The sequence below is a fragment of the Mobula birostris genome, chromosome 10 (genome assembly GCF_030028105.1).
Source record: "Mobula birostris isolate sMobBir1 chromosome 10, sMobBir1.hap1, whole genome shotgun sequence".
NCBI classification, from domain to species: Eukaryota; Metazoa; Chordata; class Chondrichthyes; order Myliobatiformes; family Myliobatidae; genus Mobula; species Mobula birostris.
Window position 1 is genome coordinate 97,985,701 of NC_092379.1, and position 14,905 is coordinate 98,000,605.

At 41.4% G+C, this 14,905-nt stretch overlaps 1 protein-coding gene across 2 annotated transcripts in view; it reads right to left on the bottom strand.

Moving 5' to 3' along the window:
- Window positions 1-447: 447 nt before the first annotated feature.
- Window positions 448-14,905, bottom strand: part of xpnpep2 (X-prolyl aminopeptidase (aminopeptidase P) 2, membrane-bound) — a 96,866-nt gene continuing 82,408 nt past the window's right edge. For both annotated transcript variants that reach the window (XM_072271279.1, XM_072271278.1), the window contains 4 exons: window positions 13,265-13,327; window positions 7,422-7,498; window positions 3,722-3,820; window positions 448-1,715 (listed from right to left, as the gene is read on the bottom strand). In XM_072271279.1, the coding sequence (XP_072127380.1) occupies window positions 1,530-1,715; window positions 3,722-3,820; window positions 7,422-7,498; window positions 13,265-13,327 (425 nt within the window). In that variant the 3' untranslated portion in view covers window positions 448-1,529. The remainder of the gene's footprint in view (window positions 1,716-3,721; window positions 3,821-7,421; window positions 7,499-13,264; window positions 13,328-14,905) is intronic.

A 14,905-nucleotide genomic window follows, 5' to 3' on the forward strand; every position in this document is an offset into this window, starting at 1 on the left:
ACAAACATATAAATATGAACTGAAGTGAATCTTTGCCTAGAAAAATTATCAGTCTTCTATCAAGACAATGACAAAACCTTTCCACTGTGCAGCGATTTTTCCTATCAGAGTGTAGGTTTCCAATTCCTTTAATGATTATGACTAACACCTTGGACTAAGACTACCTTAAAATATTCTTTGTGAACACTATTAGTCCCTCAAAGCTCACCACGCAGAAGTGTGATTGTGTGTGTGTTGCTTGAAGCTGCTGGAGAGGGTTGCTGGGTGAGAATGGCATCTGCCACGGTGTAGTATGGTTAACAGTGACAACTGGAGGAAAAACAATAACATTCAGTAGTTTCACAAACTTACTTTAGTAGTAATGAATATGTGGGGATAGTTGAACATGATTTGTGGAGTCAAGAAGATTATTGGAGATACAACATTCTCTTGTTTTACATTCACAGTTCTTTGTGGATCAGAATTCCTTAAAAATGTTAGAAATATCAGTGTCATGGATAAAATAGACAGGCTAAAAGTTCTCTTCAAAGTATTTCTGCGTGAATCTGAGTCAAAAACATTAGAGCAACACACATAAAGGTTGCTGGTGAACGCAGCAGGCCAGGCAGCATCTCTAGGAAGCGGTACAGTCGATGTTTCATGCCGAGATTCTTTGTCAGGACTAACGAAGGGTCTCGGCCCGAAACGTGGACTGTACCTCTTCCGAGACATGCTGCATTCACCAGCAACTTTTATATGTGTTGCTTGAAATTCCAGCATCTGCAGATTTCCTCGTGTTTGCAAAGACACTACAGTTTTTTTTTGTAAATCACTATCCTTTTTCATTTGCGATCTGGGTGTTCTCTCACTTGGAGCTCCAACAGTGACTTAAAATTCATAATTCACAGAAAGAACAGCGAAGCAACTTCATTCTTTCACTCAGCAGCAGAGACATCTGAGTTAAGAAAGCTAAGACAAGTGTTCACATGGTTCAATTTTTTAAAAATTGATCCATTTAAGCCACATTTCTGCCAACTTTATTTCCTTTCAGGGATTGTTCTCATTCACCAGCAAAAGAACGTGGGCTGAGAACCACTATGCCCTGAGTTAAGCAGTTTGTATTTTGTTTTCCATATATAAAAAAGCATCCAGATCAAACTGAAAGTCTGGTTCTAAATGAGTGGAACTGTTTCAAGAATCTGTTTAATTGCATCAGCAGAGCAGGTCTGGTTGTGAGGGAGCTCAAAAAGGGCAGTATTCTTATAGTAGGAATTTTACATTAAAAATTAATGACATTTCCTATAAAGTAAGGTATAAGCACAGCATTTTCTGAAGCAAGATGAACTATTATTGTTTTACATTTCTGAAGAATTTGAATATTAGTACAAAGTCCAAACATTGCCTTAAAGTGAAAACAACACCTGAACTTCGAAGATTCCAAGACACTGCAACAAAAATAATTTATGTGCTTTTTTTTATTAACGTAAGACCCAGAGGTCTGCAAAATTGATTTGATCTATGAATTCTGAGCATTGCTATTGAAGATTTTCCTACAACATCTGGTTCCCCAACAGGACTCCAACTAGAAGAGGCAATGATGATGTCACAACAGCACTGTGTGAAAATGGCTGTGTGTGTTTCTGAAGCCAGTTATATTCTTCTGTTAAGTTTTGTGCTTTTAGTTCAGGAGAAACTGTCTTCCAAATCTTGTCATAGTACTTGTTAAGCCATTCAATCTGCAAAAAAAAGAACATTAGAATAAAATCTTTAAGTACTGGACATAATATCAGGAATACTATCATCTTTAAATTCACTTTTAGTGGTAGTTGCAACAATATGCTGTACCATAGACTACGACTAGAAGGGGTGGAAATTTGTCCCCAATTACTTCACTAAATGGTGGATCAGTCAATAATATGTTCATATCTGCATATTCCATTGAAGGTAGAGATAAATATAGCACTCTACCCATAAATCCTGGTTTTTGACATCCTGTTAAGAAAGCTAAGTTGATTTGAAGCATTTTGTGCTTTGCACGAACTTCCTGTGTGCCTTAAAACTGTTGGCTTTTGAGATCACTTACAGCTGTATATTCTACTGTGCATTGAACCAAACGGCCCCTGCCGAAAATTCGGTCTCAAGAAAATTCATTATCTCAGTTAAAAGGATTTGCAATGAATTTTACTTTAATGAGAAAATATTTCTCTGGTTCCCATTTGTAAACATTTTCTTTTTGATTCATATCATAGTGTGACACGAGTAAGCACTTCTTCCAAAAGAAGCCTCTAAAACTTGGCTACTCAGTTCCCATTCAAGAGCGTTTTTGCAGTCCTGTTATGAATATTAATTCTGAGTACTCAAGATATGCCACAGCACAAGACAAAATAATTTTGAGCTATTTAAACTTTTCATTATAACCCATTTTATATCATTTATTATTTTCTTGTGATGGTTATAAACTTCATCTAATTGAAAAATACATTTTCACAAGCGATCTGCAGGAAGTCTGCTGTGGAAAATTGGAAGATGCCATGCTGATGGAGTGGAGGCTATCTCTATCACATTAGTGGCCTCGAGAGGGAACTTAATACCAGCTAAATATGTCACTCTTAGCATGCAACTGGTCAGAAGCTACCCTAGAGACCCAAGATTTCCCAAATTTAAAAATCTCAATCTGATGAACATGCAATTTATAAAATATTGACCGTTTTGATTTCACCTGCAGGGCCTGGGCAGGAAAGCTGATAATATATTGTTTACAAGAAATAGGGGTGCAAATTTTTCTCCAGTTAACTTGCTCAGCAGGTTCAAGTATATCAGTCAATGGATGTGTTCATTTCTGCATGTTCTATTGTTTTGCAACGTCCAATTCCCAGTCACAAAGCAGAAGTCTCTTCTGCTAGCTTTCCTTCACATTTTGAAAGCTTACAGTATTTTCTCGGAGTTGGAGCATAGTACTTATATGGAAAGTACACACACATCAGAAATCAGCTCTTGTGTGAAGTGATAGGATGTCGTAATGCCTTATTTTACTGATTAATCTAATTCAAAGTGGCCGGGGGAAGTTTTCTTTCTAATGGTGGTTTATTAACAGGATCCTTATTGGACTTGAATGGCAAATATCAAAGTAAGGAAGGAGACAAATTCTGCCAAGTGGGATCAGGCCCGATAACAGAGGGCGCTAGATGTTGTTTTTGGACAATAGTCACTTCTCATGGTTAACTCCAGTTCGTAGTGGCTGTGACTAGGGAACAACTATCTATTTAAATAGCTTGAACGTAGAAGTTTAGAAGAGCACAGGACTATCTCAACCTGTCTGAAATAAATGAATGAACAGTAAGTGAGAATACCCTCACTGGATAATCTTGGTAGTAGTGTTGTATGTAATGAGAAAGGCAAATAATTATGCTAACAAAAGATTTATTTTCTCAGCAATTTCCAAATATTTAAGAGACTTGCATGATAATCTAATTAAAAATATGTTTTGTGGCACAAGTACAAAACTTCAATTTTTATCACCTGTAACTTCAACCCAAACTGTTCCACAGGAATCTTACCAGATGGCATTAGGCATTAAGGCCTGTACCTAAAAGCTTGATCAAAGTCCTAGTTTTTAAGGAAAGTCTTAAAGTAGAATGAAAGATAGACAAATGGAGAGGTATGGGAAGGGATACTTGCTTAGGGCCTAGGCAGGAGTCAACAGCAATAGTTTTTTTCTACAGATAAACAACTAAGCACCCACCTGATTTTCATTCATAATAGACAGGTCAATCAGTTTTCTTTCATAAGGAACAAATGACACGTGCTCAAAGGTCAGGTAAGGCTCTCCTCCAAACGTGTACTGTACAAAAGAGTGTTTAAAACAATTCTTACTTCATCTGCATTTCGAATGACATATGAATCATATGCGGTGGCAGTCTAAGTATTTTTATGAAACTGCATTTCAGCATCAACTCATTTTAATACTTAGAGCATTTTTTTCAATAAAATCCTCTGATTAGAATCAAAATTCCATTTTGCAGAGTTTTTGGCATTCAGATACAATTTATGATGCCATGTGATGAAAGACATTTAACTGTTTAACAAAGTAATTTAAAATGGAAAATGATCTTGTCTGTCTTTTATCAAATGTAGGTTTGGCGGATCAGAGTCAGTTTTTATATCAACAGCAGCCGTTGTGAAATTTGTTAATTTTGCAGCAGCAGTACAATGCACTGCATGATAAATATATAAATTAACCTCAGTTACGGAATATATATATATATATATATATATATTTAATAGTTAAATTAAAATAAGTTGTGCAAAAACAAATATTTAACAAAATAGTGAGGTGGTGTTCATGCCTTCAATGCCTATTTAGAAATCAGATGGCAGAGGGGAAGAAGCTGTTCCTGAATCACTGACTGTGTGCCTTCAGGTTTCTGTACCTCCTTCCTGATGGCAACAATGAGAAGAGGGCATGTCCTGGGTGTTGGGTGGAATGTGAGGTGTTTTTCAGTAAAGTAAAATAAACATTCACTTATAGGCTTGGATTACACCTGAACAAAGGAAAAGGGAGCAGCTGTAAATCACACAGAACCACTCTGGCTTGCTACAGCATTATACAAGATCATGGTTGGCTTGCTGCCTTATCTCCACTTTCCTGCCTGATCCCCACATCTCCTTATTCTCCTGGATTCCAAAACCTATTCAACTCAGCTTTGAAAATATTCATTGACTGAGCATCCAGAGCTGCTAGGACAGAAGATGGCATGTAAGCGTAGTGGTTAGCTTAATTACTTTGCAGCACCAGTGTTCACTGATTGGGTTCGGTTCTCGCCGCTGTCTACATTTTCCCTGTGACCGCATGGGATTCCTCCAGCTACTCTGGTTTCCCCCCACATTCCAAAGATGTACTGCTAGGGTTAATGATTTGTGGGCATGCTGTGTTGGCACCGGAAGCTTGGCGATATTTGTGGGCTGCCCACCACAATCCCCATACTGTGATGGCTGTTGATGCAAAACAATGTATTTCTGTGTATGTTTTGAAGTACATGTGACAAATAAAGCTAATATTTAAAAGATCTTTATCTTTGAAAAAGGATCTAGTGTTTTCCCGACATATCTGATGAATAAACTCTTCTCGGGCTTCCAGCGAGGTGCAGGTATTCATTTTAACCGACGTTTTAATGACGAACTCTGCCATCTTCATCAAGGATGAAGCAAGACCCTCATCTTTGGCGGTAGCAGAACATCACATTCACAATGGCCATATGATTGACTTCGATGGCACAAAACTACTGTGCTGCACCAGTGGCTTTTGGGATCACCCGCTGAAGGAAGCCATTGAAATAAAACTAAAGGAAAAGAATTTTAACCAAGATGAAGGTGTTGCTCTAAGTAAAAACTGGAATTCGATTGTAAGCAAGATGGCATAGAGAAAAACTGATTGGATGAGGACTAACCAAAAAGAAAGGACAGGTGAATGGGGTATAAGTACCACCAGACTAGACGTGCCCAGGAATCATTCCTGATGAAGATAGAAACCATCGAAACCATAGAAAAACTACAGCACAGAAACAGGCCTTTTGGCCCTTCTTGGCTGTGCCGAACCATTTTCTGCCTAGTCCCACTGACCAACACACGGAGCATATCCCTCCATACACCTCCCACCCATGTATCTGTCCAATTTATTCCTAAATGTTAAAAAAAAACCGCATTTACCACCTCGTCTGGCAGCTCATTCCGCACTCCCACCACTCTCTGTGAGAGTACTACTGACTCTCACAGCTATCTGGACTATTCCTCTTCTCACCCTGTCTCTTGCAAAAACGCCATCCCCTTCTCGCAATTCCTCCATCTCCTCCGCATCTGCTCTCAGGATGAGGCTTTTCATTCTAGGACGAGGGAGATGTCTTCATTTTTTAAAGAAAGGGGCTTCCCTTCCTCCACTATCAACTCTGCTCTTAAACGCATCTTCCCCATTTCACGTACATCTGCTCTCACTCCATCCTCCCGCCACCCCACTAGGAATAGGGTTCCCCTGGTCCTCACCTACCACCCCACCAGCCTCCGGGTCCAACATATTATTCTCCGTAACTTCCGCCACCTCCAACGGGATCCCACCACTAAGCACATCTTTCCCTCCCCCCCTCTCTCTGCATTCCGCAGGGATCGCTCCCTACACAACTCCCTTGTCCATTCGTCCCCCCCATCCCTCCCCACTGATCTTCCTCCTGGCACTTATCCGTGTAAGCGGAACAAGTGCTACACATGCCCTTACACTTCCTCCCTTACCACCATTCAGGGCCCCAAACAGTCCTTCCAGGTGAGGCAACACTTCACCTGTGAGTCGACTGGGGTGATATACTGCGTCCGGTGCTCCCGATGTGGCCTTTTATATATTGGCGAGACCCAACGCAGACTGGAAGACTGCTTTGCTGAACATCTACGCTCTGTCCGCCAGAGAAAGCAGGATCTCCCAGTGGCCACACATTTTAATTCCACGTCTCATTCCCATTCTGATATGTCTATCCACGGCCTCCTCTACTGTAAAGATGAAGCCACACTCAGGTTGGAGGAACAACACCTTATATTCCGTCTGGGTAGCCTCCAACCTGATGGCATGAACATCGACTTCTCTAACTTCCGCTGGGCCCCACCTCCCCCTCGTACCTCATCTGTTACTTATTTTTATGCACACATTCTTTCTTTTTCTCCCTCTGTCCCTCTGAATATACCTCTTGCCCATCCTCTGGGTCCCCCCCCCTTGTCTTTCTTCCCGGACCTCCTGTCCCATGATCCTCTCGTATCCCCTTTTGCCTATCACCTGTCCAGCTCTTGGCTCCAACCCTCCCCCTCCTGTCTTCTATCATTTTGGATCTCCCCCTCCCCCTCCAACTTTCAAATCCCTTACTCACTCTTCCTTCAGTTAGTCCTGACGAAGGGTCTCGGCCTGAAACGTTGACTGCACCTCTTCCTACAGATACTGCCTGGCCTGCTGCGTTCACCAGCAACTTTGATGTGTGTTGCTTGAATTTCCAGCATCTGCAGAATTCCTGTTGTTTGCCCAGGAGAGTTTATTCATCTTTTTCTTTAATCCCAACTTTCAGCTGAAGAAATCTTCTTTCCTTAAGTGCTTATGCAGAGACTTCCACAATATTCTGCTTTTATTTCAGCATTCCATTTACTTTATGAAATATTAATTTTATTTCAAAAGAATAACTTCCATCTTAATGGCTGTAATTTGCTTTCAATTCAATGCCATATTTTTGCACAGCTATGGGAAAATATTTCCATGGTGTTCTTAGTTTAGTGCATTCTAAACTCTAAATGCTGCTGAAGATGGAAAAAAAAGCTTTTATGTGGTGCAAGAGCAATCCACTTGTAAGGATATTTCCTGTTAGCTGAACAGGACTGTCTGACTGGAACGCTTGAGGTGTAAGGGAATCAAATGTTACCTTAGTGTCTGCCTTTACCACCATGACAATATCTTCAATCCGAATTCCAAATTCATTATCTTCATAATAACCAGGCTCTGGAAGAGGAAAATTAACCAGTACAACATATGACACAAAGGATCGGCTCTGGGGAATATTACAGAGAGGCCAATTTAGGTCTGAAATCATTGTTCTTTGCATAAATGCCTGGAGTTTAAATAGTGTTACACTCACAGTGAATAGTAGATCAACAAACATTTAGCTCAAGGGTTCACATTTGGAAAATTAAGTTGCACTGTATGCAACTGAACCAGGAAAGTGGAGAGTCAGTGATGACATTGTTGTGCAGTGAGCTTGATTCTGGCAGATTAATATTATTAAGTATCACTCACTTTGTCAGTACTTTGTGTGTACCTGGAGAATCAACTCAACTTACAACCACATATTTATACAACTCCTTGTGCCAGCAACATTATACTGTCTTACATAAACATGCACCTCACACTTTATATCAACATGTCAACCTTCAGGCCATGTCACTCAGGGACTTGTGTTAATGTTATTTTATGACTACAATATTTACTATATTGTGACTATCTGTACTGTGTTTTGTACCTTGGTCCCAGAGGAACAATGTTTTATTCAGCTGTATATGAGTGTATAGTTGAACGATACTAAAGTTGAACTTGGACTTGAATGTCAACTTATTCACTGAGACATATGGGAAGGTGGGCTTCACACTCAACATTTGCACACCAAAGGTCCACATTCTGCAGCACCATGCTTCTTATACCTCAAGAGAATTCTAAGTGAAAGCAGATGTCAATGATGAACTTCATGATCATCTTCAGTTTGTTAGCTGATGATTTTGCTTGAATGAGGAATAAACTCCTGGAAGAACAAGGTCTCAAACTCTTCACAAAGCTCATTGTCAAATGGATTGCAATAATTCATGCCCTTGTGTGTCCTAAGATCTGGACTATCTAAAATATGCATCTCCAGTTTATACCAATGCTATATCCACAAAATCTTCAAAGTCCACTTGAGGCCTAATCCTCTCCCAGATTAAAGTCCCTAGCATTGATGCCCTAATTGCACTCAATTAGTTCCATTGGGCAGATCAGATCATTTACATGTTCAAGACCATACTCCTGAAACACCCACTTTATTCCAAGCTCTGTTACTGGAAAGAGATTACCACATGGATGGGTTAAAAGATTTAAGAATGTTTGCAAACTCTCCTTGAAAAAAAATCAATATCCCCACTAAGTTCTTAGATATCTGTGGTAAACCATATATATATGTTGTAACTGGGTTCCCGGGGAACATGCGCCAGCGCGCAGATCGACCGGCTATACACCCTACATGTGGATCTTTGCCACCCGGGGGTCACCCGGCTTTTTCACTTCGTGAAAGCCCGGAACCTGCCTTACTCCCTTGAGGAGATCAGAACAATGACCAGGGACTGCCAAGTCTGAGCAGAGTGCAAACAGCACTTCTACTGACCCAAAAAGGCACAACTCATCAAGGCCACCCGCCCCTTTGAGCGACTGAGTGTTGACTTTAAAGGCCCCCTTCCCTCCACTGACCGCAATGTGTACTTTCTTAACATTATCGACAAGTACTCGCGGTTCCCCTTTGCCATCCCCTGCCCCGATACCACTACCACGTCAGTCATAAAAGCCCTGCGCAAGCTCTTCACTCTGATCGGATACCCATGCTATATCCACAGTGACAGAGGGTCCTCGTTTATGAGTGATGAGCTGCGCCAATACCTGCTGGCCAGGGGAATTGCAACTAGTGGGACCACGAGCTATAATCCCCGGGGGAATGGACAGGTAGAGAAGATGAATGCCATGGAGCGGAAAGCCACACTCATAGCCCTCAGGTCTCCCGCTGGCAGGAGGTCCTTCCCGAGGCACTCCACTCCACCTGCTCCCTGTTATGCACGTCCACCAGTGCCACCCCTCATGAGCGACTCTTTTCTTTTCCCCGAAAGTCGACCACTGGAACCACCCTACCAACTTGGCTGACGTCCCCGGGGCCAGTGCTGCTCCGGAAACATGCAAGGAGTGATAAATACTCCCCGATGGTTGAGAGGTTTCACTTACTTCATGCGAACCCCCAGTATGCCTACGTGGTTTTACCAGATGGGCGGGAGGACACGGTCTCCATCCACGACCTGGCACCCACAGGAGCACCGGGCCCCTTCCCTGAACACTCCGTGGTGACTATTGACCCCGTACCCACCGATGTATGTACCCACGAGACACCGCGCACTCCAAGCCCTACACAGACACCACACAACACTCCCATACCGGGCGTGACGCACACGCACGAGGGATTACCGACGCCTAACGTGCTGACACCTCAAGTCAGGCCGGAGCCAGCACAACCGCCGTCGCCAGTGCAATCACCGCCGGTGCTACGTAGATCACAGCGATGGACTCGACCGCCTGATAGACTTGACCTGTAAATATACTTGTTTTAAATATTGTCAGTCACTTCACCCTGTGGGACTCTTTTTAAAAAAGGGAGGGGTGAATGTGGTAAACCCCTGTTTATATATATGTTGTAACTGGGTTACCTGTCTGGACACGCCCCTCTGCTTACTGCCCCTGTGGCTCCTCCCACAGATCTCTGAATAAAGGCGATTGGGCCATGTCTCCTCCTCTCAGTCCAGGGGCAGACACTCAGCATGCTGGAGGTCACATTTTACTGCTAATAAAAGCCTTTCAGTATTTACTCTACTTCCAGTCTTTTGGACTTATTGATGGTGCATCAATATCCTAACCCACATTTGCTCAAAATGAAATAGAAGCATTTGGGGTGGAACATAGAACCTCAAGTCCATACCACAGCATGAGCAGAAGTTCAGCTTAAGGGCCACATCTCCTAACAAATTACCAACTTGCCTATTCTCTCTGGCACCTCCTCCCCCATCTACAGGTCCTGCCTAGACCTCATTAATCAACTCAAAGCCCAGAAAACCCAAGTGGAGACACCATTCTTGATCCAAATAGAATGCTTATGAAGATAAAGAAAGAAGCTTTAGAACATGTTAAGGCAACAGAGGCAGACGTGGAGTACCTGAGACGAGAATGGTAGTGGTTCTGAGTGTTGGGATGGCAGTGAGGGGTCTGAGGGGTGTGGGTCAAATACAACAAAGGGAATTGAAGAGGATTGGTAAGCCACAGGATCTATCATCCACCCCTGACACACTGAGCTCTGAATGCTCCGTCTGTTTTATGGGTCACGGTGCCAGGTGGCCGCCAGTTGAATGCAGTGAAGGTAGAAATGTTTGTATTGCAGGAGTTTGCTTACCCCTAGTATCAGGAGCCTAGCCACGCTGCAAAATTAATATCTGTTTCCAAACCACCAGCATCAAGCCATATTAAGAAAAGCATTCAAAAAAATGTAACTCAATACTTAACAGAGCTGGCTCCTTCCCACACTCTTAGGCCCAGTGCATCATTATCAACTGTTGCTGCATATCTGCCACATGGGACGAACTGAAGGAAGAGTTAGTAAGAGATTTTCATCTCTTACTCTTACTAACTCTTACTAAAATCTCTTACTAACTCTTCCTTCAGTTAGTCCTGACGAAGGGTCTCGGCCTGATACATCGACTGTACCTCTTCCTAGAGATGCTGCCTGGCCTGCTGGGTTCACCAGCAACTTTGATGTGTGTTGCCTCACTTTATAAAATGTTTAGACATTTATATTATTGATATGGTCATATCTGTCTGCAGCAGGAAAATCCTGGAAATGAATCCCAGTCACAAGACCATAAGACATAGGTGCGGAATTAGGACATTTAATCCAGCGAGTCTGCTCTGCTGTTCAACCATGGCTGATTTACTATCACTCTCAACCCATTCTCTTGCCTTCTCCTGTAACCTTTGTTGCCCTGATTAATTAAAAACCTAGAAGGGTGCAGTGAAAGTTGCTGCTAACACTAATTTTTATTTAAGCTCTATATTTCATTGATACGGATGTGCTAGGTGCTCTAATACCTTACCATATGATTGTTGAAATAAAAAAAACACAAGCCTTGGAGCTACTTACGAAAGAGTTTGATACTGCTGCTGGTTTTCCATGGAAAAGAGTTAAACTGAATCTTGCTCAGCTTTAGATCGCGTGATCTCCGATACCTCCACCATCAAGGAAATACTAGTTCTGATTTTTTTCAGATTGCAATTTATCTCAAACACTGCAACAAATGGTAAGCAGCTCAGGAAATAAATTTTAATGCCACAAGCTATTGAAGTGTTGTGGCAAAATCTACCATTGTGAATGTTGAACTGATCAAAATGACCTTTGACCAGAGAAAGTTGATCTAGACATTCTTGCCATTTCTTAATGTTAACTGATCATAGCCTGACAAGGGCTAAGAGGCATTTTTGGATATGAAAGTGTTTGACATTTTGCGAGCTCTGATGTCCCAGTAGAGTGAAACTGCACTGCTTTAGGTATGCCTCTCACTGTGCTCCCAGCATACGACAGACCAAGAACTGAACTGCATCCACATACAAAGATAAGGTTACATCAGCATTTCTTGCTTCGTTCTCTTATGGAAGAAAATGAAGTGGCACAGTTCCCAATAAAGGAGATTGAACTTGCAAGTTTTATGTTTGATCACATTCCTCACCCCTCAGATGTTTCACATATTTACCTCTAGGCTTCCTTTTTCCTTCTTCTCCTTGCCGGATTCCATTAATTCCGTGGCCCTCTTGACCTGCTTAATCTAAGTTCTCCGTTGGGTTTTTACTTCTTATCCAGAATACCACTAGTTACTTTAAATACTGGTGCATAAATTGTCCCTTCACACTGATCTCAGCTTGACACTGTTAGTTGCACTCTAAACTGGAACATTCACCTTGCTGTAAAGCTAATGCCACTATATAGCCAAAGGTGTTACATTTCAGATGAGATATAAAATAAAGCTGTGTTTATTCAGGAGGATATTAAAATAGGCCCATTCAGTGAACGGCAGGGAGTCCTGCTGGTATTCTGCCAAAATTAGTCACTCAACAGAGCTGAGAGAAAATATGTAGTCTGTTGCTTTTCTGAATTAGGTTGTCAGATTTAGCTGAAGGATCTGATAAGGTTCTTTACTTTGTTTTACAGGTTTGGTCTCCTTATCAAAGAAAGGGTGTGCTGCCATTGGAGGTGGAGGTTCATGAGAATGATTCTGGGAATTAAAGGGGTAACGTATGAGAAGCATTTGATGACTCTGGGCCTGCAATCACTGTAGTTTAGAAGAATGAGGGATAGATTGACATCTATCGAATATTGAAATGTCTGAAGAGAGTGGACATAGAGAGAATGCTTCCTTCAGTGGGTGAGTCTAGGACCAGAGCACACAGAGGAACATCCATTTAGAAAAGAAAGGTGGAGAAATTTTGTTAGCCAGAGGGTAGTAAATCTGTGGAATTCATTGCCACAGTCATCTGAGGTGGCCAAGTCATTAGGTATATTTAAAGCAAAGTCTGGTAGTTGCTTGATTAGTCAGGGTGTCAAAGTTTATAGGGAAAGGGCAGGAGAATGTAGTTGAGAGGGATAATAAATCAGCTATAATGGAATGGTGGAGCAGACTCGATGGGCCAAATGGCCTAATTCAGCTCCTATGTCGTGTAGTCTTATAAAATCCAAATCCCCTCTTTTATGGTTCAATTTAAATGTTTCTTAACACCAAAATGTTAAATATTTAGTCTCCTCTCTTGAAACCTCATTGTTTATTTTCCCCCAGTTCACTATAGTTTACAAATAGAATTCCACAAACCAATATTAAATATATAGGTTCTATGTTTTCTTTTATAGATCTGTCTGAAAGTACTCTGTTGCTAAGAAGCAAAGCCTACCAATAGATGTAAACATTCCCTCCTCAAGTTTCCATGTTTGACCACTCCCGATGCCAACTGGCCCTGTGTATATAGAGAACATAAACATACTCAAGATTAATGTTAAAAATTACCTTATCATAGTTCTAGCAGTCGCTTAATGTGCAAGATTCAGTGTACCTAATGATTTCATGCACATACAAAAAACACTGATTCATTCTTGCGCATACGAGGATGTAAACTCCTTATCAGATATATACATGCCTGGATTGTGGTTGCATTTTTAACAGTGAATTAGAATCAGGTTTATTATCACTGACATATCATGAAGTTTGTTATCTTGTAGCAGAAGTACAGCGCAATACTTATAAATTACTATAAATTACAACAAGAAATATAAAAAAGTGCAAAAATAGAGCAAAATGTGAGGTAGTGTTCATGGGTTCATGATTCATTCATACATCTATCGAAGGGGAAGAAGCTATTCCTAAAAGATTGAGTGTGTGTCTTCAGGCTCCTGTACCTCCACGTTGATGGTAATAATGAGAAGATGGCTTCTCCTAGATGGTCAGGATCCCACATGACGGATGCCACCTTCTTGAGGCATCACCTATTAAGATGCCCCCTATGTTTGGTGGGCTAGTACTTATGATGGAGCTGGCTGAGTTTACAAACCCTCTGCAACTTTTTCTGATCCTGTGCATTGGTGACTCCATACCAGACAGTAATGCAACCAGTCAGAATGTTCTCCACAGTGTATGTGCAGAAGCTTGCTAATCTTTGGTGGCATACCAAATTTCCTCAAACTCCTGGTGAAATATAGCCACTGTGGCTTCTCCATAATTGCATCAATATCTTGGGCCCTGCATAGATCTTCAGAAACATTAGCATCCAGGAACTTGAAGCTGCTCACCATTTCCATGACTGATCGCTCAATGAGGACTGGTGTGTGTTCTCTCGATTTCCCTTTCCTGAAGACAGTCAATTCCTGCGTCTTACTGACGTTGAATGCAAGGCAAAGCAGCTGATCTGTCTCACTCCTGTATGCCTCTTTTTCATAATCTGAGATTCTGCTAACAGTTATGCCACCAGCAAATTTATAGATGGCGTTTGAGCCACACAGCCATGAGTGCAGAGAGATGAGAGCAATGGCCTAAGTACACATCCTTGAGATGTGCCTGTGTTGATTGTCAGTGAGGAGGAGATGTTATTTGAGTGGTCTCCCGATGAAAAAGTCAAGGATTCAGTTGCAATGGGAGTTGCAGTGTTGCAGTAGTGTAGGAGCTCCAGCTTACATCATAGGAGACCAAAACATGCGATAAAATACTATCAATTTCATTAAGCACAGATCTAATGATGGCAGATGCTAATGTGCATTGTCACTGGAAGTGTCTGGTACAATTTTCCTAATGTGATTTATTTCAAGTAAAATCAATTTTGAATCATGTAGCACTAAAATAAATCACTTGGCAATATTATACAAAAGATTTAAGGTCATGCTGTGTAATGGCAGCACATAAGGTTTAAATGCATTTGTCTGAAAATTCACTCTGATATTTTAAGATGCAAGCAGTTCTGCTGAAGCAGTAGGGTCAGGAATATAGCACCTTTTTGGTTTTAAAGAAACAATTTTCTCATCAGAAATGTGGAATATCTGCTCCT